A 25216-nucleotide genomic window follows, 5' to 3' on the forward strand; every position below is an offset into this window, starting at 1 on the left:
TCTTGTTTCTTCAGTCTAAGGAATCATATCATTCATAAATTCTGGAAAATAGCCATTATTTCTTTGATTATATCCTCCCCTCCTTTCTCTGTTTGTTTTTGAAACTAATTGTACTACATATGGCTATCATTATGATTCATTGCCCTGGTGTTACTGCTATCATTTTGCCTGTCTCCTTTGTTGGCTGTTCTGCTCTTCTTGATTCCAAATGTGAGTCCTCTCTTGTTTCTTTTCACTTGTCCATTTACATTCCATTGCTTGGAGAGCTTAAGAAGTTTACTATATAAATTATGTGGAGTGAGACCCAAACTTTGCTATTCCTACCTTTCTAGATGCTTACGTTTCCTACTATCACTTCATATTTAACAATTTGAAACAAACCTCATACCAGTTCCTTCTGCATCCTTGCCTAGTGCTCAATTTTCTTATTTCCATTTCCCTTCAGTCTGTTATTCATCCGGGTTAGAATTTTGGGATTCAGCATCAGTTGCTCATTAACATTTGCTCCCCTTATCTACTTCTACTACTACCATCGTCACAACTTCCTTCAATCCGTGAGTGTTTTCTCTTGTCTTACTTAAAAATCTTACGCGTTCATCTCTTTCTTTACATTTTTATTATCTTAAATCTGATCTACAGCAGTAGTATTACATTGGATCTTCTGCATCCATTCTCTTGTCCCCTTAATACTAGACCTGTTGCCACTAATCTAAGATGCCACTCCGGCCATGTATCTTACTTGCTTTATAAACGTTAGTGTTTTTTATTACCTTCATCACCTCATTCAATAGGGTCTTTGTAAGGGTAAAATGTGTAGTAATTAATATGAAAATACTTTGTAAACTTACAGATGTTACTGCAAAATAAATTTGTTTACAGAGAACTTTTACATATATTATCTCAATAAGGTAGATGATATAGCATCTTATTGGATAGATGGGGAAGTTTGCACAGAAGGAAGGAAGCACAGATAGATTATTAACCCATGTATTTGGCATAAATTTGGTTTTACAGGACCATTAAAAATATATATATATTCATTGTTTGTTACACCCACATACATATCTACTTTTTCTGACCTTTAAAATCTTCTATAGCCTAATTCTGAATATGCTTTCAATCTCATTCTTTTTAGTTTCTCACCTTCCTAAAATCCTAAATTCATAAGTATACTCTGGATGGTTTAGGAGGAAGAGATAGTATCCCACAAATGTGTTTTGTACTTTTCTGTCTCCTAACATGTCAGTTCTCTTGTCTTCACTTTGAATGTTCTTTTCTTTCTCTCTGCTTCTCAAAATTCCTACCTCTTCTTCAAAATCTAGCTTTAAATCTTTCCTATAAAGTCTCTCCTGGACAATTTGGAACAAATATGGTGCTCTTTCCATACTCAACACTTTTATTGCATTTGTTGTTTTATTTAAATTGCTTTTCGTCTTTTATATAAGCTTTTTTGTGTTTCTTATTTTCCAACTAGGTTGTAAATCCCTTGCATACAAATGACTTAGTTGCACTTAATTTTATTCTCTACAGAACTCTCATAATGCCTATGTATAGAGGACTCTAAAGGAATATATTGATTGATCAGATTACTTTTTCTTTCAGGATAATTGGAAAAATCCCATGACTTAAGATTTCTATAAATATGATCATTACAATATACTGACTATTCAGAAACCAGTTACTCAACTTTGGTTCAGATATGTGTTCTAATTTATACATTTAAATAGCAGAATATATACATAAAGATCGTTAGAAATAGCATTTTAAGTTTAATATAGGCATACTTCGCTAAAATGAAATTGTATGTTTCCAGAAGTTGCATAAGTTTTAGAAACTATTTAAAAGAATAGTGTATTGTTTTAAAGCCTTTGTAAAATAAAAATCACCTGTTTGTATTTTGTAAATTATATTTTGTATTTTGAAATTGTTTGAAGTAGAGGCCCACATGTAATTGTGATGTCTTGTGATAAAGCATATACTCTGTATCGTAATAGGTTGAGACCGTTTACTAACAAAACACAGAATTTCTCAAGTTATTTCATCTCCAAAGATGAAAATATCCCTTATTAATCAAATGTAAGATTGCTCCATAGACATATTAATGATCATCAAACCTCATAGTTTAGTTTTTCTGTTTTAACAGGTTAAAATAATTTATTTTTTCTTTTAAACAGGTTGAATCAAGGGATTCTTTGAATAGTATAGCCCTGAAATTTGATACAACGCCCAACGAACTTGTTCAGTTAAATAAGTTATTCTCCCGAGCAGTTGTTACTGGACAGGTATATATGTTTTTTAATGCATTGGTGTTTAGAATCATTAAGTAGCAAGACAGAAAGTATGCATTGCAGTATAGGTAACAATATAGAAAACTTAAGAAGAATGGTTTTTTTGCATGCTTTGAACAAATCATATTGCCTCTAGAAGAGAAAATTAACTGTCACTTATATCCACATGAATTTTTATTTTTTTCTTTTCTTTCTTTCTTTTTTTTATGAGGAAGATTGGCCCTGAGCTAACATCTGCTTCCAATCCTACCCTTTTTGCTTGAGGAAGATTGTTGCTGAGCTAATATCTATGCCAGTCTTACTCTATTTTATATGTGGGACGCTGCCACAGCATGGCTTGATGAGTGATGTGTAGGTCCATGCCCAGGATCCAAACCGGTGAACCCAAGGCCCCTGAAGCAGAGCACGCAAGCTTAACCATTATGCCATGGGGCCGGCCCCAATCCAAATTTTTCTTAATACATATTGAAAATAATTGTGTATTGTCTTTTCAAATACAGTTTTAAAGAGCTTTTTAAAATATTCAAAGCAGTACATGTACATGATCGATAAAATTAATTTTTAGAGGTAAGTTATCGTATCTCAGACTTCCAGGTTCCTTTTCTAGAAGCAACCACAGTTATCAATTTGTATCCCCTTCCAGAAATATTCTAGCCTTTTTTTTTAAATTTAACTTTGATTCTTGGAAAATGTTCTACTTAAGCACAACTTGATCTCAGACTTTTTAATGTGTGTATAGTGTAGCACTGTATTGATAGAAATTACTGCTTAGGCACAATAAGCTTCAGGCTGTTTCTGCTCTTTTGCTGTTGTAAACATTACTGTAGGGAACACTGTTGTACATATCTCTTTTTCTTTATATGCAGGTATTTCTGTAAAGTCCTAGAAGTAAATTTGCTGAGTTAAAGGATATGTGCATTTTAGATTTTGCTAGCTATTGCCAGATTGTCCTATACGAGGAACACCCACAGTGTATGAGAATTATTTTTTTCCCACCTTTCCCTGACAGTATGTATTATCCAGTATATATTATCCAACTTGTCTAAATTGAATTTAAATGTCTTTTTCTTACTTTGTTAGAATTATTATGGTGAGAAATATTCTTTTAATTTGAAGATTTTTATTTTTTCTATTTATTGCTGAAGGTCTTTGTTAATGGTACTTGTTTATAGAACACCATCTGTTTAATATTTCAGTTTTCCTGAATCCTGTGTGAACGTTTTCTTACAGGTTTTATATGTTCCTGATCCTGAATATGTCTCCAGTGTTGAGAGCTCTCCATCTCTAAGCCCCATAAGTCCTCTGTCACCAACATCGTCTGAGGCTGAATTTGATAAGACCACTGTACGTATCCTTGCTTTTCAAAGATAGCTTGAAGAAATCTCACTGTATATGTATATATCATCATGGTTTTTTAATCCTACTTTGACTATGGTTAGAAAGAAATTTTTTACTTTTTATTTTGTTACTTAAATTTGTAAATCCCAGTTTTTAGAGTGAAGCATTCTTATTTAAACCAGGCAGCTTCAATTGACTTACTATTGGTGATGGTGGTTATCGAAAGATATTCATCAACTTTCTCTTATAAATAATGTATTAACTAAAGAAGAGTTTTATCTAACAAACTTGAAAGTATCATGATATGAAGTCCATGTTCAATGTGATTTTTATTTTAGTTTCTGTGAATATTTATATAGTACTTAGAACTGAGTTCATCTTTAATACACTGCCTTTTAAAAAATAATTTGTCATCATCTTAGTCATTCTTCTGAATATTAATTCTGAGCAATTAATAGTGGATTAATTTATCTAACATTTTTAAGGAATGAAAACATTCTCTATAAGTTACATTTTACAAATGAATTTCAAAGAACCATACTTTCTTGAATTATTTTCATTAAAAAATCTCTGAAAGGAGTTATATTTTTTGTGCCTTTTCTGTATAAATTAATAATTATCATTTCCCGTTTTCATAATGACCTAACAATTGTGTTTACATATGAAAGGCTATTTCTCCATTAAATGGCTAGACTCCTGTGGGATTCTTCTATGTTGCTCTGCTGACTTTAGGAGGCATCCTTTTTTTCTCTGCCCTGGTTTGCACTCACAGTTTAGAATATCACATAGCACACTGGTAACAAAGCACAAAGTATTAATATTAATTTGCCTACAAATTATTAGGCATTATTAGTTTCTAAACTCTAGTATTTAGACTAGTTCCACTTTTTTTGTGAAGTACATGATATTATTGATAACTATTTTTCTTCTTGCCCGGGGATTTTTTTCTGTGTATTTGTGTATGTATTTGTGTGTTTGTGTGTATGAGAGAGAGAGAGCCAAGTGGGGTCTTTTTCAAATGTTTATTTGTTGGATATCTTATCTGTATAAATGTGACAATGCTGTACTTTAGAATGCGGTCACGTGAAAGGAATATATTACATTTATCCTCATCATTGATGACAAATGATGTCAGGTTCTAATGATAGGTATTGCTGGACCAAATGATGCAAGAATACCTTTTTGAACATGGCCATGCCATTTTCCATGGGATTTACGAAGAGATGTACTCATAAGGGGCAACGATAAAGGAGAGCAGTATAGCCTTAGGTTAATTTAGCTGTGTTTCAAACCCTAAAGGAGAATTAAAAGCTAGACTGTAGCATTTTGCCTGACTAGAAACCTGTGGAGCCCTTTCTTTCCTTGAGCTTTAACCCAAGTTTGCCTACCAACTGGCTTTATTGAAAGATCAAAGAGAAGAGAGTGCTGAAGCTCCAAGGAAGCAACAAGGCCAGGCCTCCTCCTATGTGAAAATATTCTCTTCTTCACTTTTGCCATATTGGTGAAAGAGAAGGAGAGAATAAAGCAGCCACATGAATGACCTTTTAACCTGCAGTGACTCAGCTGCTGTCAAAGATGACCCAGAAAGTATTCTTTAATATAACCAGTCATATGAATAAATTCTTTCTCCCTGAGATGGATCCAGGAAAAAGGTAAGACACCGAAGAACTCTTGAAGTTCCCTCTACCCAGATGATAGCCATCACCTGCTTTCTAATTGTGGGCAGTAGTTAGGAAATAATTACTAAACAGAATGCTATAAACTTTAGTTGTATTTTTTTAAACTTTAGTTGTATTTTTTTTTTTGCCTAGAAATATATTCATTACTAGACTCCAAGATAATAGCCCTATATAACTCTCTACATATCTCAAGTGCTTCTATCTCTGTATTGCAATTATTGGACTTATGTCTCCTATTCTACCTATAAGTCCCTTAGAAGCAAGCATCTTATGTTTAATTAGATATAATTCATATTTGTATTATATTAATTAAAATAATGTTTATTAGCATTGTCGTTATATGTTTTTCCTCAAAGTTTTCCATTTGTATGTCTATTAGTCACTGATAGGTTTTCTGAATTTTCAGCTTTGTAGTGGCTTACCTATGAGGCTAAAATTTCATATTCCTGGGTTTTTTAGCATAAAGGATTGCAGTGGTTTTTTAAATAATTTATTTTTACATAAAAATATTATCTTCGAGATTTCCAGGGTCAAACAATTTTTTCCGTGTTTTTTCTTCACATATTAGTGAGGAAACATAGAAGGAGGTAAAACCAAAGTGAGAGTAGGTAAATGATAAATTGCTAAAATTTACTATGTGTCAGTTATAATTCTAAGCACTTTAAAAGTAGTATTATTTAGGCCTAATGTCAAACTTATGAGAGAAGCACTTGGCCTGGCTGTCTTTGTTTTCCCCTCTAGATCCATTCTACACCCTTCTCTAGCCTCCTTTGGGCAATAGACATTAACTGGCTCCCTTGACCTTTTGCTTCTGTTGGTTTTTGCCTTGCAAGAGCATTGGCAGAAGATCAGAGAAAATGAGGAAGCAGGGGCATATTTATTGAGCTAGCTCCCTCCCTACAAGGTCACCCCAGAGTGGCTACATTTTCAACGTCTTATCACCTGTCAGACAACCCTTTCCACAGAACCCTGTCTGTCTCTAGGTTTAGGCATCTGCTTCTCCTCCTTACCTCTGTAGGCCTACGCATGATAATGAAGCCTCTGTTGCTGTTTGCCCTAGATTTTCAGAGACAGTGCATACTTTTGTAAATATTTCTATTATTAAACTCTCTTAGAATTATTCAATTTCGTGTGCCCTCTGTTTCTTCCAGTACCTGACCAGTACAGTATTTAGTTTATAGACGAGGAAACTGAGGGAAAGAGATTAAGTAATTTGTGTTTAAGATCATGCAGTTAGCTGGCAGTTGAGTTAGAATTCCAACCCAAGTAGTCTGGGTCCAGAGCCTATGTTCTTTATTACCACTTCATAGCTGGAGACTTATAACTCAAACATTACTACTTCTCAATAAATAAGAGATAAGTAATATTTAATCATTATAAGTGAGTGTAGTAATAGCTGCCACCTTGCACTATCATCTTCTTGTAAGACTCTTTAAATCTAACATTTTATAAATATAGAACCCTTTTGTTTGTTTGTTTTACCTCCTTTGGTTTCTCCTCTCTGCACCTTAAAAATTCTCATAATAATGCCATTTTGGGCGAAAACTACTAGTGTGATATCTTCAGGATGAAATTCAGAGGAAAACTGTTTAAAATAAGTAATGTGGAAAAACGAAATAATTTGAAATAGTTTTTATTTATGCTTATTATGTTAATGTACTCCAATGAAGGATGTTGTATTCTCTTTAAGATCTTCAGTATACTCTATCTAATAAATCTAAAAGATCATAAGAAAAGTAGAATACTTATAACAATTGGATTGCATATATGGTGGTAAGAAAATATAATTTTGGAAAAATACTGTTAAGAGTCTTTGCAATGCATAGAAGGTCTTACAGAAGGAAAATACATAAAGTAGCAATAGAGCTTGGGCACACGAAAAGGATCTTTTTAAGCATAGCCTGCGATAATGCTGCTATAGCTACTATTATACTTAAAAAGAGAGGAAACTAAGGCATAGAGAGGAGAATGAGCAATTTACACATGATCACATAGTTAGTGAGTGATAGTGCTGAGGTTTAAACCCTGATAGTCTATGTCCAGATTTTGTGTTGTGTTCTTAACCACTTTTTGAACTGCCTCATTGATGAAATGGTGAGGACTAGCAGTACAGATTCTCTGTGACATACAGCCTAAAAATATGTCACAAATTATGAAAAGTAGAATGTAATAAAGAACTGTGTGTAAGTAATGTAGGAAATTTTTGCTTGACCAAAGCAAAAATAAAAGTATAGCAGATAATTCAGAAATATTATTTAAAATGACTAAAAGGTGAACAAAAGCATTGCTTTTCCTTTACCCCCAGCATTTCAGATTCTCTGGACTTTTTAATATGTTGTTCTTCTCTTTATATAACTTAAAAAAGTATTAGTTGCCTATATTAGTTTCCTAGGGCTACCATAATAAAGGATCACAAAATGGGTGGATTTAAACCAGAAATTTGTCTCATGGTTCTGAAGGCTAGAAGTCTAGAATCAAGCTGTTGGCCCCAAGGAACCCTTCCTTGCCTCTTCTGGCTTCTGGTGTTTGCCTACAATCCTTGGCATTCCTTAGCTTGTTAGATCACTCCAGTTTCTGCCTTTGTAGTCACAAGGCTTTCTCTCTGTGTTGTGTCTTCACGTAGTGGTCTTCTCTTCATATAAGGAAACCAGTTATTTGGATTAAAGGGCCACCCTACTCCTGTATGACCTTAGCTTAACTAATTTCATCTGTAGAAACCCTATTTCCAAATAAGGTCACATTCTGAGGTACTTGGGGTTAGGACTTCAGCATATCTTCTTGAGTGACACAACCCATAACATTGCCTGTTATAAAATTACAAGAAAATTACAAAATTTATTTTATAGAATCTAATTTATATTATAGAATTTCATCTCCTTTATTTTCTAAGAAAAAGGGAACTTTAGAAGATTTTCTAGCTCTAGTCAAATAAGATTTTTTTAAAAGACATTCAGTGAATTTTTTTTTATTTATAGTTGAGAAGATATATAGAAGAGTGAAGTTAATTTCTTACAGAGGTTTGAGTGGCTGGGGAATATTTGTGAAATCTAGTAAAATAAACCCCTCTATTTTAATCCTACTAATCACATAATTCATTGACGTCTTGAAGTTATATACCAGTATACCTGAAAACAGACATTAATTATGATAGCAGACATAGAAGACGTTAAAACAAATTTTAGTTAGAAATATCAAGAAAGTTTGAAGAAGTTAAATATTGAATATGTTTCAAGAATTGTCCTCACATATACCATCCTTCAACTAGTCACAAATATGCCTCTTTCCCTCCTTCCCTACCTCTCCTCCTCTTTCTCTCTCTCTCTCTATAATATTATATATTTAAACTTAAGTTCAAAATCACTGAATTATATAGTATATAAAATATATTTGTTATATGTAATAAATGTCATAATTTTAACTTTCATGCTTTTAAACTAAAACTTTAATGTATAAATATATATACTTTATAATAAACATAAGCTTATGTATTACATATTATAATAAAGTTAAATAACTCTAAATACATATATAAATAATATGTAAATTATATATGATATATCTATATATAGATGCTGTATATAGCATCAAAGCTAAATTATAGCATCTATATATTAGATAATTTAGTTTTGGTGCTTTTAAACTTAATTTAAATATTAGCAATTTATTAGGAAAATGTAATTTTTTAATATGTACTTTTTAGATGACGTTGTAATCAGACCTTCATATTCTCAGAACAGAATTTTTTGGTTAATATGTGAAAAAATAGGACTTCGTTGTAAAGCTTTGAATTTATGTAGATTTTAGGAAAGCACTTCTTTATATAGAAAAAATCCCTATGTTTGTAACATTACTAATAAGAAATAGTTAACTTACTGAGTGAGAGTTTTCTTCTAGGTTCTAAATGGGAGCATCATTTCCATAACTAGAATTTAAAAATTGATCCCACCTTAGTTTTTAACCTAGCTGCTAAAAATCTCAATCAGATCCAAAGCCCTAAGTACAACACTTAAATTGTATTTTAGTTTTCCTTCACTCTGATAGTTTTATTTTTTATTTGTATCTTATTTTATTCTGGAGGTTGGTTTTAAGATCCTCAAATTCTTGGTCTTAAGAAGTGAAATTTAAATAAATTCTGAGAGGGGGTTAAACATAATAATTTATAGGAGGTACATGGCACCTATCATATCTACTGGGTTGAATAAAGAAATACATGTTTCTTTAAAAGTAAATATTTTCTTCTAAATTATATATGTATGAAATAAATATAAATGTTGGTATTTCTGTCCCTGTATGATTTTTCCTCCTCAAACTTCCTATGCCTTACCTATGTGTTATCAGAGAACATTTCTACATATTTTCAGTCACAAAGGGGCAAAAGCTTTATAAAGCCAAGGCAAGATGGGAGGAAAGTTTAGAGTTGCTAATTAGTTTATGGTAATTATTTATAAGAATATTATACAAATCATATTGTATAACATTTAGTCATATTGTACAAAAAAAGATGAGTCAACCTTTTTAGGTCATTTATCCTAGCAATGCTTTTGCTTTTGCACGTTTGAACATTTGGGGCAATAATTGAGGCTTGATAGATATTTATACTTCCGTATTTTTAAGGACCTTTCCATCCATAGTGGCTAAAACAAAATTGCACAAAGGAGCTTCAGAAAGCACTCAAACGAGCTTCAAAATCCCTGCATTAATAATCAGAATCCTAAATACCAGTCAAAACCAGCGACACAGAGATACTGATACTTTGGGTAATGTACATGTATGTAAGTTATAATGAGATCTGATTATGATTCCTCTGAACACCTTTGGTCTTTTTTTAAAAGATTTACTCTTTTGTGCTATATTTTTAGCATTTACTAGGCTAATCTCATGTATTCTTTTTAATAGGATTACATTGACAAATAGGGATTGCTATAGTTACTGAGTAGTAGAGTTTGGGACTTTGAGGGGACCTCAGAGATCATGTTGTTCAGTGAGGTATATCTTCATTTAAGGAAGGCATTTGACATTGTACCTTGACACTTTTTGAGAATAATATGGTTATATAGTAGATAATGTTGTCACCTGGATTTGGAAGTAACTGAACAGTCATACACAAACTTTGTTGATAACTTTGTGCCAGCTTGCAGGAGGCCTTCCAATGGCCTTGCATTGGCTTTTTTCCCCTCTGGACATTTATAATAGTTTACAAGAATATTTGAAAGGAAGGGGGGATGGTATTGCAGTTAAGCTCACCAGTTCATTTGATTGGCAACATGGGTTCATATAACACATAAACATAACAAGTATTCATAAATATCTATTAATATTTTATTAATATGTAATTATCTATGTTAAATGGATTTATATATGATGCAAAACTCTTAGATGTAGTAACTATCAGAGACAACAGAATGAGTGTGAAGCTATTAATTAATTTGCATAATAAAATGAAAAGATTGAGGAGAACTTTGTTAATAAATATTATAGAGTGAACAGCATCATGCAACTGTTAAAATCTAATTCCATTTTAGGTTTTTAAGGATATAATCATAGTATATTAAATATAGTTGTTTACAGTATTTTACATTGGTCTGTCCTTTCTTCAAAAAATATCTGTTGAGTGTCTGCCCAAGTGCTAAGGATTCAGCCCCATGTTTATGAGGGTTAGATGAAATTTGGAAAGAAAGTATAAAAATTCTGTCCTCATGTAGGTTTAAGGATATAGATCCATTTGTAAGAGTAGAATAAGGTATGTTAAAATTTGATAGCCCTTTTCAAGTATCAAAGTCTATGAGAATGAAGAGGAGCCAGCCTTGTTTATTATTTAAAAAGACCAAATCAGAACTATTAATTATTAGTTACAAAGTGGCAGATATTAGCTCAAAGCTATGAATAACCTTGCTCCTATGAAAACTATTTTATAAGGTATTGTGCATTTACTCATAAGGTATGAAATGCCTTTGTGGAGGTATTTATTATTTTATTAAGGTCATATTGGTTTATAACTGTAAATTTCAGGTATACATTATTATATTTCAGCTTCTGTATAGACTGCATTGTATTCACCACCAATATTCCAGTTTTTATCCATCACCATACATATGTGCCCCTTTTGCCCTCCCCACACCCTCTTCCCCTCTGAAAACTACCAATCTGTTCTCTTTATCTATGTGTTTATTTGTTTATCTTCCACATATGGGTGAAGTCGTGTGGTATTTGTCTTTATCTGTCTGACTTATTTAGCTGAGCATAATACCCTCAAGGTCCATCCGTGTTGTCACAAATGGCACGACTTTGTCTTTTTTATGGCTGAGTGGTATTCCATTGTATGTATATATCCCATCTTTGTTATCCATTGTAAATAATGCTGCAATGAACATAGGAGTGCATATATGTTTTTGAATTAGTGTTTTCATGTTCTTTGGATAAATACCCAAAAGTGGGATAGCTGGATCATATGGCATTTCTGTTTTTAATTTTTTGAGAAATCTCCATACTGTTTTCCATAGTGGCTGTACCAGTTTGCATTCCTACCAGCGATGTATGAGGGGTTTCCTTTTCTCCATATCCTCTCCAACAGTTGTTATTTCTTGTCTTTTTTGTGAGGAAGATTAGCCCTGAGCTAATGCCTGTGCTACTCTTCCTCTATTTTATGTGAGATGCCACCACAGCGTGACTTGATGAGTGGTGCTAGGTCCACACCTGTGATCCAAACCCGCAAACTCCTGGGCTTCCTAAGTGGAGCGCTCAAACTTAACCACTATGCCACTGGTCCAGCCCCCTCTTGTCTTTTTAATACTAGCCATTCTGAAGGGTGTGAGGTGGTATCTCATTGTAATTTTGATTGGCATTTCCCTAGTAATTAGTGATGTTGAACGTCTTTTCACGTACCTGTTGGCTATCTGTATATTTTCTTTGGAAAAATGTCTGTTCAGATCCTCTGCCCATTTTTTGATTAGGTTGTTCTTTGTTTTGTTGTTGAACTATGGAGGTATTTAAAACAAAAACTAAAATGCGTCTGTCTAACTTTCCTTAATTGTACAGAATATTGACGTTGGGGGGGAACTATGAGTTCTAAGAGGTCTGTAAAGTTGGATATAAAAAATTTTAAGTGAAATCTAACTTTTTTGTAAATTAGGAATCTAAGCAGCAAACTATAGAATAACAATAGGCTTACTTGTGACTTTGTCCCTGATAGAACTCACAGATATTTTCAAATCACTTGGGAGTTGTTGTAGACGTCACAAAATGTTTATAGCTATCTACTTCAAAATTATAATTATCAAAGTCACCACTAGATCTTCTTATTTAGTGTATTAATAAGGAAGCATATATATACACACAGACATATATATATCCATATCTCCAATTTTAAAAAATGTTTTGATAGTTGTATTTCAGTATAATTTTTCTTTGTAACCCTGTATTTTATTTTAAATATTCAAAAAAACATTCTGAGAAGGAGACCCATAGACTTCACTGCAAGAATGGTCCCTGGCATCGAAAAGAGAACTTGTGATCTAACTAAGACTTTGTAGAGTGGTATTGATAAACTCTTCATAGCTTCAGAATTTAAAAGGTTCTTCCAGTGAATGGGTTCTGCTGAATTCTCAAATATCACAGAGAAGCACTCCACCTTTTCTCTGCTCCCAACACCCAAGGGATATATTAAACAATCTTATCAGGACCAGTGGTTTAATTCAAGAGCATCTGAATGTGTGTGTGTGTATGTGTATGTGATGTGTATGTGTAGGGTGGGAGTACAAGATGTAGTTTTCAACATTCTCCAGAAGATTCATATCCCCATTAAAAAATAATTGAAAATGTAAGTTTAAGCTGTGTTAAAGATCTTTATTAAATGTGAAATACAGGTTTTTAGTGCTATTCTTTCCTGTATTTTTTTACATAAGAATAGTTTGGGCTGCCCTCCAGAATGTGATGAGAAGGAAGAACACTTATTGGGGAAAGCTATTCATTTCGCCTTAATAATGTACTTATTTTTATTTAGTTCTCTGAAGTGCCTTTTTTTTTTTTCCTTAAAGAATCCTGATGTAGTCCACCCGAAAGAAGCACCTCCCTCATCTACTTTTACTAGTATTCGACCTGCACGAGTTGTATCTTCAACTTCTGAGGAAGAAGAAGCATTTACTGAGAAATTTCTTAAAATTAATTGCAGATATATTACCAGGGGCAAGGTAATGAATAACACTCTAGAAAAAAATCATGCTGTATTTATTACTAAAATACGACAATTTGACATTTACATTTCAAGTCATCAACATCAGCAAGTGCTTGAATATTTAAAAAAGGTATTGGTGGACCTACTAGTTTGGGTTAGTGTGGACCTTGCTTATAAGTTATAATCTAGTGGTCTGTTGCAGTTGTTAAAGGCAATTTGATATGAATAGATTCACTACAATAAGGTGCAGTTAATTTGCTGTTGGTTGAATATTTAAAAAGCTGATATAAAATGACCATTAATGGGCACTATTTTGAATGTTAACTCTTACAAACTTAGTATAACACATGAAAAGGAAGACAACTACTGTTTATTGACTACCTACTATAGACCAGAAACTATATGAGGTGTTTTAATTATTCTATCAACTCAAAATAATCCTGTGAAATAGATGGTCCTATTTCTTCTTCAAAGGAAAACAAACTTTCATAAAAGGTTAATAAGTCCAAGGTTTCTCATTCATGGCTGGAATTCAAACCCAGTTTGAATCTATGTTTTATCTATCACACGTTGCTGATTTTCTAAGCAAAGAAGTTACAGTTTATAAAGGAAATAAAGTAACACAGAATTGGAAAGTAAACTCCAAGTATTGCTTAGAAAGTAACTATGGGATGATACTGACTTTAGAAGTCACACATAAGAACCATTACTTTATAGTCATAATTCATAAGTTGTATTTGAAATACAGGTGTTTAGTGCTATAAATTGCCCCTATGTACTGTTTTAACTGCATCCACAATCTTGGTATGTTGTATTTTCATTTTTATTCAGTTCAGAATACTTTATTTCAACCTGGACTCATGGAATATTCAGGAGTGTCTTAGTTAGTTTCCAAATATTTGGGGATTTTCTGCATATCTTTCTGTTATTGATTTCAATGTTACTCCATGTGGTTGGAGAACATAATACTGCTTGAAGTCATAAGTTATTTAGACATGTTTTATGGTTCAAAGTGGGTAAATCTTGATAAATGTTATATGTGCACCTGAAAAGAATGTGTATTCTGCTGCTGTTGGGAAGAATATTCCATAAATGTCAATTAAGTTGAGTGATAATGTTGTTCTTCTATATTCCTACTGATTTTCTATATGTTCTATCAGTTATTTACAGAAGGCTCTTGAAATACCAACCTATAATTGTGGATTTGTCCATTTCTCCTTTCATTTCTATCAGTTTTTGTTTCATGTGTTTTGAAGCTCTGCTATTAAGTGTAAAAATGTTTAGGATTTTTATATTCTCTTGATGAATTGGCTTGCTTTATTATGAAATACCTTCTTTATTCTTGGTAGTATTCTTTGCTCTGAAATCTACTTTGATGAATACTAATTTATTAGTATTGAACTTCCTTTGATTAGTGTTAACATGGTTTAACATTAACAAGTGATTGAACTTCCTTTCAATTAGTGTTAATATAGTTTATCATTTCCATTCTTTTACTTTTAGCCTGTGTCTTTATATTTAAAGTGGGTTTACATAGTTTATATTAGAATTCACTCTGAGTTGTACATTCTGTGGTCTCTGACAAATATATAATGACATGTATCCACCATTGCAGTATGATACAGAACAGTTTCATTGCCCTACAAATCCTCTATACACTGCCTATTAATCTATCCCTACCCCTGAATCCCTTGAAACTACTGACCTTTTCTCTATCTCTATAGTTTTTCCTTTTTCAGAGTGTCATATAGCTAGAATCATACAGTATGATTGTATGATTTAAGATTGGCTTCTTTCACTTAACAATATGCAATTAAGAGTCCTCTATGTCTTTCATGGCTTAACAGCTCATTTCTTTTTATTGCTGAATAATACTTTGTTGTGTGGATGTACCACAGTTTATCCATTCACCTACTGAAGGACATCTTGGTTGCTTCCAAACTGGGCACTTATGAATATAGCTTCTATAAACATTTGTGTGCAAGTTTTGTGAAGACGTAAACTTTTACCTCATTTGGGTAAATACTAAGGAGTGAAATTGCTAGATCATATGGTAAGACTGTGTCTAACTTTGTAAGAAACTACCAAACTGTCTTCCAAAGTGGCTGTACCATTTTGCATTCCTACCAACAATCAATGAGAGTTGTTGTTGCTCCACATCCTCGCCAGCAGTCACTGCTGTCAGTGTTTTAGATTTTGGCCGTGCTGATTGGTCTTTAGTGTTAATTCATTGTTTTAATTTGTATTTCCCTAATGACTTAAGAAATTGAGCATCTTTTCACATGCTTATTTGCTATCTTCATATCTTTGGCATTTCCATTATTTTTGAAAGATATTTTCACTAGGCATAGAATTTTAGGTTGATAGGGTTTTCTTTTTCTTTCAGAACTTTAAAGATTTTTTTTTCAGAACTCATCTGTTTTCTGGCTTGCACTGTTTCTGAAAAGAAGTCTTCTATTGTTTTTATATTTGGTGTTCTGTACAAAGTTAATTTTTTTCTTTGTTTACATTTGAGATGGTCTCTTTATCATTGATTTAGAGCAATTTGATTATGATGTGTCTTGGTGTACTTTTCATACTTGTTTTGCTTGGGGTTCATTCAGTTTCTTGGATTTATGGGTTTATAGTTTTCATCAAACTTGGAAAATTTTCAGCCATATTTCTTCAAATATCTTTTCTCTCCCATCCTCTCCTCTTCTTTGGGAACTTCAATTATACATATTTTAGGCTGCTTGATACCGTGCCTCATAGCTCACTGATACTCAGTTCTTTGTTTTCTTTCTCGCTTTTCATTTTGAATAATTTCAGTTGCTATATTTTTGAGTTCATAATGTTTTTTTTGCCATGTCTCATCTGCTATTAATTCCATCCAGTGTATTTTTCTTCTCTGTAAGTTCAAACTGGATCTCTTATATCTTCCATGTTCGTACTTACCATGTACCATCTTTCCTCTATATTCTTGAATATATGGAATATAGTTATAATAATTATTTTAGTGTCTTCTCCCAGTTCTTTTCTCTCTCTCACTTATGTGTTTGTTTCTGTTCATTGATTTTTCTCATTGTTGAGTCACTGCCCTGTTTCTTTTCATGCCTAGTAATTTTTGATTGGATACCAGATATTATGAATTTTATCTTGTTGAGTACTGGATATTTTTGTATTTCTATACATATTCTTGCATTTTTTTCTGTGACACAGTTGTTTCTTGGAAACAGCTTGATCCTATCATAGCATGTTTTTAAGATTTATTAGGCAGGACTAGAGCAGCCTTAAAGCTGTAGCTACTTTTTCCCCCTTATTGAGACAATACCCTTCTGAGTATTCTGAGACTCTGTAAATTACAAGATTTTTTGCTCTGGTTCATGAGAACACAAACTATTCCTGACTCTGTAGACTCTAGGGCTTGTTTCTTCTGCTTCTTTCAAGTGCTTCGTCTCATCCTTGGGTAGTTGCTGTACATATAGGTGGCAGTCAGTACTCAGCCAGAAGCTTGAAAAAGAAACCTCTGTAGATGCACAAAGCCTGTCAGTGGGAAGTGCTCATCTCTCCTTTCCTTTCTCTGCCTGTGGCCTGGAAACTCTATCCACTCAGTATGCTGGGGCATTTGTAGAGCTCATCTTTTTATTTCCCCTTATTCAGGTATCACTGCCCAGGATTTCAGTATTTCAAAACAGTTATTTCATGTATTTTGTGTGTGTATTTGTTTTAGTAGTTTTAGGTAGAATTAGTTCTTGACTAGAAGCAGAATTTCAGTTAGTATTTGGATAAAAATTTTATTTCAGGATCAAAGCAAACATAAAGTCATTGGCAGAGTTAGGAATGGCTTACAGCCTTTGCTCTTGGAACATAGTCTCTCGTTGGAGGCTAGCTCTGTTTATTCTAATTCATGGAAGAAAGTAAGCCGGAAAAGATGTTTTCTCATACAAGTCATCTTTTCTTCTTTCTAGTTCCCACAGGTTGATTGTAGTAAAGGTTATTTATATAAGAATTAGGGAAATTTATCAACAGTAATTATAATGGTTAGATTACTGTGGACTTAAGACTGAAAAAAAAAATCAGTACTACAAGCTTTTGTCTTTGCTGGGATGAATTCCTAAGACATAGTCTTTTATTTTTTATATTGTAATGTAAGTGGTAACTTTTACAGATAGGCTTTTTTTTCCTAATAGAAATAATGTCTCCTTAGAAGATTAGTTAGGTAATTGCACATAAGGAATTGGAAGTTATTAATACTAAAGAGAAATCTGTGCTTAAAGTTTCCAAAGGTCATGTGGATCAAGAAGATACTCTAATTGGAAACCTCTTACAGCATGATCTTGCTACTGTTAATATGTCTGGATTTATGAAAGAGTATTAAAAAAGAATGAAATGCAAATGCTTTGGCATGAGTTTATGATTTCAGACTTAGTCTTGGTCTAAAGAATTTGAGAAGTTACTTTCTCAAGAGATTTTTGTGAATTTTACATTGAAGTAATGCCAACTGTTTTGATTTATGGAGAATGACATCTGACAGAATACCTCAGAGAGCCCCAGCTACAGGCAGAGAGAAGGAAGCTTGAAGAATACATCAGTGCATCTTTTCAATAGTAGCAATAAGGGTCCATTTCTGGAAAGTAGTGTTAGCAGCTTGATCAGTCCAGTGTTAAGATGTGGGGCTTCAAGCCCCTTCTAACCCAGCAAGTAGAAGCACAGTTTTGAAAGGCTTTTCAAATGATTTCTATAGTTACGCTACTAAGATTATCGTATTAGCATGTATAGTGAATTAAAGCATTAACGTTACACTGTGCCTTTTCTATCATGCATACCTAGTAATCAGTGTCTTTGTGATAATCCTCTAAAGTGAAAGATAATATATGATGTTAAGCCAGTGAACCAAATATTATATCATCATTTAAAACTAATGCTCAGGTGAAATTTATGAAATCAAGAATGACCTGAAGTATTTCAGAGAACCTGGAGTTTGCTTTCCTTAATCCTTACTAATTGCTTGGTTTCATTTAACAAATAACTTAGTTTATAGAAGGTGAGATAAAGGAAGGTATTAAAGATCAAAAGTCTTTAAGATTTGTTGCATTGTATGTACTCTACTCTTGAGTATCTATTTCTTGGATTATCTCTGGCAGTGTAAATATCCCTACAACATACCTTACCGTCTCTCATTAACCTAAATTGTCTTGTGATCCAGAAATACAAACTGATGTATATAAATCTGTTGATTAAATATTGATCAAAAGATGATTAGGCTATGGTTTATATAAAGTTACTCCTTATTTGAGTGGTTCGTGGTCTGAACTAAAAGAAATGCTATACAGAGTTTCAGATTCATTCCCTTTCCCCCACCAAAATGTACACATACACATATTCTTCTTTCCAGTATTGCATGCAGTTAGTGTAAATGATAAACATGTTTTCTTATCTTGAACATCTGCAGTAACTTTTTTTCCACTTGTGATTGGTTGACCATTTTTAGTAGGATTTTCTTTTTTTACTTGATCATTTTTAAAGGTGGTGTTTGTCATAATTTAAATTTTATGTTATTAAAGTTGAACCAGGTAAATTCACAGAACTGAATATGGACTTGGAAGGAGGGTATGATACCAAATCAAACGGGATTTCAGTTTTTCTTTTCCTTAATAGCTTCAGGAAAAAACTTTGAAGTAACTATTTGGTTTATTTTTAGAATTCTGTCTGGCTCTTCATTTATATGTTTAGAGAATATAGTGGAGTGGGAGTTTAAAAATGGAATTTAGGAATATTTGGCACTTGAGTTGAAGTGATTATAGTTTGTGACTCAAATGTGGAGAGATTAGAGTAAAAAGCGTGAACTACTTGGATTTTCAATCTTGGTTCTACCACTTATTAGCTGTGTTATTTATTATTTAGAACAAGTTGCTTGGCCTCTCTCAACCTTAATTTCCCCACCTGTATACTCAGAGCTATGATTATGAAGATCAGATTTACAATAACATATGTAAAGTATGATGCATACAAAACATGCAATAAATATTAGCTGATATTAGTGGAGCCAGCTTTCTGTGGACTTTAGTTTGCTCATTTGTAAAATGAGAGGGTTGGACTTCATATTTGCATCGCTATTTTTATAAATGTATTTAAAATTTAATAGCTTTTCATGAGTAAATTAAAATGATTGCTGTATACCTTAAAGGTCACCTAAGCTACCTAATTTTACAAATGAAGAAACTGAGGCCCAGAGGCTTTGCTTCCCAAGGTCACAAAGCTAGGTAGTAGCAGAGACAAGTGAAACAGAGATTTTTTTTAAGGTATTTTAAAGAGATTATACTATTTTCCTTTTATAATGAATTGAACTATCAACACATTATTAGATCTGCATTGTTTATGTGAAATTATATTTGGTACTTGTAGTGAGGGAACAACACAAGAAGCAGTATGCAAATTAACGTAAAACATGGCTCATGCCTTGCAGGACTTTACAATCCTTTCTTACATTACTGAAGTTACCTTCAGATATAACTCACTGTTTTACTGAAGCTGCAAATTTTAATTCCTGACTTGATCGTTTGAGGGTGAATATGATATTCTTTGTATTTTGCCTCTGCTAAAAAGGAGAATTTACTGGGAAAATTTGGATTTTACTAAAAATGTTTTCATGAGAATGCATAGTGCTTGAATGTACTACTTTTATATGTAGTAGATGACCTAACTTCAGAAGAAAATCAAAGTAAAAATAGCTAGAATACTTTTTTGAAAATTTAAGCTTTGGAGATTAAATGTTATTTTCTTTTTCATCTTAGGGCACAGTCAGTGGTGTGCTGCTAGTTACACCAAATAATATAATGTTTGATCCACATAAAACTGACCCCTTGGTTCAAGAGAATGGCTGTGAGGAATATGGCATCATGTGTCCAATGGAAGAGGTGATGTCAGCTGCAATGTACAAAGAAATTTTGGATAGCAAAATAAAGGAATCCTTACCCATGTAAGAGTGGTATTTATACTCTTTGCAATTTTATTGCATCTAGATAGTTGACCCTGGTCTAATACTCTTAGTATTTTTATTAGTTTTTATTATAGCTGTTTTTCATTTTATCAATAATGAAACAAAGGTATATGTAGTATTGAAAAGTTTATTCTTAGTTGTGCCTAGAATAGTTAGGAATTGTTTTAGATTATATTTGTATATTTGGTCAGAGAACCAAATATTAAAAGGTAACCCATAATACTCATTTAAGGAAATGTTTACCAGCCCTTTTTAATCAAATATAACATTCAGAATTCTTCATTATTTCTATGAGCAAATTAATGCAATATAAGTAATCAGGGGTAGCTTTCAAATTTTCTTTAGAGGAGCCTGAAGAGTCAGGTGTGTGATTTGGGGGAGGCCACATGAGCAAAGATCTGATACTGCCAAAGTCAGAGCAGCTTTGTTTTTAATTGATTGATTTATATGTTTGCATTTTTATCCCTCAGGAAAGTATAAAGTAGAGGGGAGAAGACCCACAAATTGCACAAATATAAAGAATTAATATACTTGGAATATACTGATCAGGGGATTTGTATGACTTAGATAACATAGGTGTGAGACTACAAGTCAGCACAGCCTTTGAAAGTAATGTGCTTGACCAAAGGAATGAGCAGAGAGAAAAAAGAGGAATAAGAAATAAAAAGAGAAGAACATACAAGATAGGTAGACAAAGAAAGGAAGAAGTAAAAAGGAGGAAAATTGGTATGTAATAGAATGGAACTCCTTCGTTCCTTTGTACATTACTTTGTGTACAGTTTAAAAACTGGCCTCACTTTAACTGATACTGAAATTTATATCACTGTATTAGCCCACAGGGATGATGATGGCTGTTTTAAAATTAACTCTGTGGGACAAAACTACTTACAAAGGAGAAGAGGACGAGCAAATTATTTTTTTCTGAGGCAGCTTACATGAGTTATTAGGATACCTGTAGTAGAATAAAATCCCCCCTTCAAACAGTCTCCATTAAACCTTCCACCCAGTAGATATTATTTTAGCTTGGTAAATTCATCTTCAGAGGTGCAGATAATTCCTAGGATATCCTCTACTCTTAGTTATTTTTATAGATCATCATCCAAAGTCAGTTTCAGCAAATAAGGATTATTGGGGTGAGTAGAGGGATGAGACAGAGGTGACAGAGTGAAGAATTAGACTAAAAGAGAAACAATAAGATTATATATATGTATGTATGTATTGTCAGTCATTGGTGAGATTCACTTTATGTTGTCCTGCTTTTCCATTTGTATTATGATATTTTGCCAAATGATCTGTAACTATTCTACAAAGATGCTGTATGGCTTCTCTTGCAAATCACTGTTTTATCATTCAGGTCACCTGGAAAGACCATACATTTGATCCAAACATTTAAAAGAATTGCTCCAAAAATAAATATCTTTCAATCTTGCCTTATGAATTGATTGGAAAACATATTTAGCAATAAATCAGATAAATAAATCAAGTGGTTTTGCCATATCATGTATGGCAAAAAAGAAGTGTAAGATTTGATTGATTTTCTTCTGTCTTTTGTTGCTTTAGAAGCTGATTTGAAAGGTATTATTCTGGAACTATCTTGAACAATAGCAGTATCATTGACATAAATATATATTTAGTCTTTTGGCATGTTAACTCTGAAGGTTACAGCACTTACCTAAATATGTGTCCTGGGGCTGGCCCGGTGGTACATCGGTTAAGTTTGCATGCTCCACTTTGGTGGTCCGGGGTTCACCAATTCAGATCCCAGGCACAGACCTACACATTGCTCATCAAGCCACGCTGTGGCAGGCATCCCACGTATAATATAGATGAAGATGGGCACAGATATTAGCTCAGGACCAATCTTCCTCAGCAAAAAGAGGAGGCTTGGCAGTGGATGTTAGCTCAGGGCTAATCCTCAAAATATCCTGTTAGGTTTGTTAACTTTGTTTCTTACCTAAGTGTCTTACTAAATGTACAAACATGGTTTCTCAAAATTTTTACCAAGTTCCAAGACTCTATATATGCAGGTTGAGTAGATCATCAGTAAATGACACTATTACATATTTAATAGCATTAATTAGATGCTTGTGTTTCTTAAGGTGAATCAGATGCAAAGGAGGTACAGATATGAATTGGACTTTAATTAATACTTTTTTAAAAAATAAATTTTACCTATCCTAGTTATAAAAATTAGGCATACTCATAAAAAATTTTAAAAATACCAAAAAGTAGAATAAGGAAAAGAGTTACCCAGCTTCATCATCCAGAGACAGCCAGTTTTTAGTGTGTCGACTTGCTTTCCAGTCTTTTCTATTCTCAAACTTGCGTAAATGTTAATATATTTTTCACTAAGAACTCATGCAATTTCCATTTATCACAAACTACTTTTAACTATTGTTTTAAATTGCTGACTTTTATTTCATACTATATATGTTTGTACTACCTCCTTCTAGAACTTACTCTAACTTTTGAACGTTAGCACTTAAATATACAAAGGTCATTAAACTTGGAACTCTAGATGTAGTTATAAACCATTCAGCTATCTAATATCTAAACTGTTTAGCTGAACAAGTTTGCTTGGAATTGTTATTAAGAGTTGATGCTGTTAGCCTAAAGAATTCCTCTAAGTACCTTTGCCTTAGTTCTGTTCAGGTTGGTTTTCAGCTTTGTATTTACACCATATATTTTACTTTAATCTCTATGTAAATGTAAATATGCACTGTGTGTATGTACACATGTGTGTAATATGAATCAGTGTATATTCGCTTTAAGACATTTAAAATTTTAATCAAAATTTTATCTAAGCTTATTTTCCATATTCCATTGGTGAATAAGTTTTGGTTTAGAATTATAGGTTCACCCAAAACTTTTACATCATCAACTTCTCTTCAGGTAGATTAATTCAGGAAATTTTACATTAATGTTTCCTATATCTTAAGCATTTAATGCAAAAGCTTGACTTAATTACTTGGTCTATATGAATAAATTAAGTTTTTGATATGCTGCTAAGAGATTTATGCTCTATCCTTTTAAAAAAACCTTTTTAGTGATATTAATTCAGTGGTAAGTTTGTGGAAAATAAAATACTACAATTTAAAAAGTTTAATAACTTTTAATTTTGTTTACTGACAGAGAGATAGATCTCTTATCAGGAAGGGACTTCTGCCATTTAAAGAAAATGACAAGAAGTAATACTGATGAAATAGACTCAAGAATCCGTGATGCAGGTAATGACAGTGCCAGCACTGCTCCTAGGAGCACTGAGGAGTCTCTTTCTGAAGATGTGTTCACAGAATCAGAACTCTCTCCTATACGAGAAGAGCTTGTCTCTTCAGATGAGCTGCGACAAGATAAATCATCTGGTGCGTCATCAGAATCTGTGCAAACTGTCAGTCAGAGTGGGGTGGAATGTTTGACAGTCATATCGGAGTCCACTAGTACAACTGATCGTTTAACATCTGATCCTGGACAGTCTGCAAATGAAGTTGGGACTCTTTCTCTTAAAACTGATTTAAATCTTGAAATGGCCACTAAGAAAGGAGATCAAGCTACAGATAATTTTCAAGAAATATCAGGTTCTAAAGAACAAACCACAAGTATAAAAGGTAATGCAGACCAAGATCTTAATGAGAACTCACTACACCAAGAAGAGGGTGAAAAAGGAAGTATGCCTTGTGGTGAAGCAACAGAATTTAAACAAAGGCAAACTGTCAGCAAAGGAAAACAAGGAAAGGAGCAAAATCAGGACTCAGAGACAGAGGTAGAAGAGCTACGGAAACTCTGGAAAACCCATACTATGCAACAAACTAAACAGCAAAGGGAAAATATTCAACAGGTGTCAGAAAAAGAAATTAAGCATAAAATAGCAACTGCAGATATCGAAGGTAAGTGTTGATTATATAAAGTTAATTCATCTTATTGCATATTGTCTCCCTCTTTCCTCACTGATTCTAAAAGCTCTTGTATCTTAGGGCACTCTGAAGGATAATCTGGTAGTGCTTGACTGATGTTTCTCTGGAGACAGGTATATGGTCTGTGAGTTCTACTGTCCACGGTGGATTGTACAAATAATGAGCATCTTTTCCACCGTGTTTATATATTCCTAACCCACTGCATTCTATCTTTAAAAAATTTGTTTCTCGGCAGTGCACACAAGCACTGTAATATCTTTGATTTCTACATTTTCTCTTTTTAGTTCTTGGTATGTTACCGTATTAATATGTATTTTTTCATGGCATATAATATCCTAATTATTTGTTAAATAAATAATTATTTGTTATAATAAGTTAAAATCCTATCTTAAAAAAAGTGCAATTAGACATAAAAATCTATTTCTAAAATTCTTCCAAGTGTCCAGAAGTTCCATCGTTGTCTGATATATGTTTTCCTTTAAAAAGCAGCACTAAAGATAAAGTAAAATACCATTTTCTCTTTCAGTTTTGTTTTTTGGTACTATTTACTTATGAAAATTATAATAATAGTCCTTTATTTCTAAAATACAGTGCTTCTGCTTAGTACATTATGAGTTAGATGGGGTGTAGCTCAGCTATCTTAGCTACATTTCTTATATTCTATTGGAACATTGATTCCAGATTAATCCAACTTACATATGAACATTTCTGTAATTTTTTAAATTCAGAATTTTTTTATTAAAATATACTTAAAATTTGCCATTTTAACCATTTTAAGTGTAAAATTCAGTGGCGTTAAGTACATTCATGTTGTTATGGAGCCATCACCACCATCCGTTTCCAGAACTTTT

The 25216-nt window shown here is 32.9% G+C and overlaps 1 protein-coding gene across 19 annotated transcripts in view; it reads left to right on the forward strand.

Moving 5' to 3' along the window:
- OXR1 (oxidation resistance 1) overlaps window positions 1-25216 on the forward strand; it is a 458416-nt gene that overhangs the window by 393902 nt on the left and 39298 nt on the right. For all 19 annotated transcript variants that reach the window (XM_070630802.1, XM_070630806.1, XM_070630803.1 and 16 more), the window contains 5 exons: window positions 2175-2282; window positions 3519-3632; window positions 13339-13491; window positions 20249-20433; window positions 23587-24338. In XM_070630802.1, coding sequence (XP_070486903.1) covers window positions 2175-2282; window positions 3519-3632; window positions 13339-13491; window positions 20249-20433; window positions 23587-24338 — 1312 coding nt within the window. The remainder of the gene's footprint in view (window positions 1-2174; window positions 2283-3518; window positions 3633-13338; window positions 13492-20248; window positions 20434-23586; window positions 24339-25216) is intronic.

This window comes from Equus przewalskii, chromosome 8 (assembly GCF_037783145.1).
Source record: "Equus przewalskii isolate Varuska chromosome 8, EquPr2, whole genome shotgun sequence".
Taxonomy (NCBI): domain Eukaryota; kingdom Metazoa; phylum Chordata; class Mammalia; order Perissodactyla; family Equidae; genus Equus; species Equus przewalskii.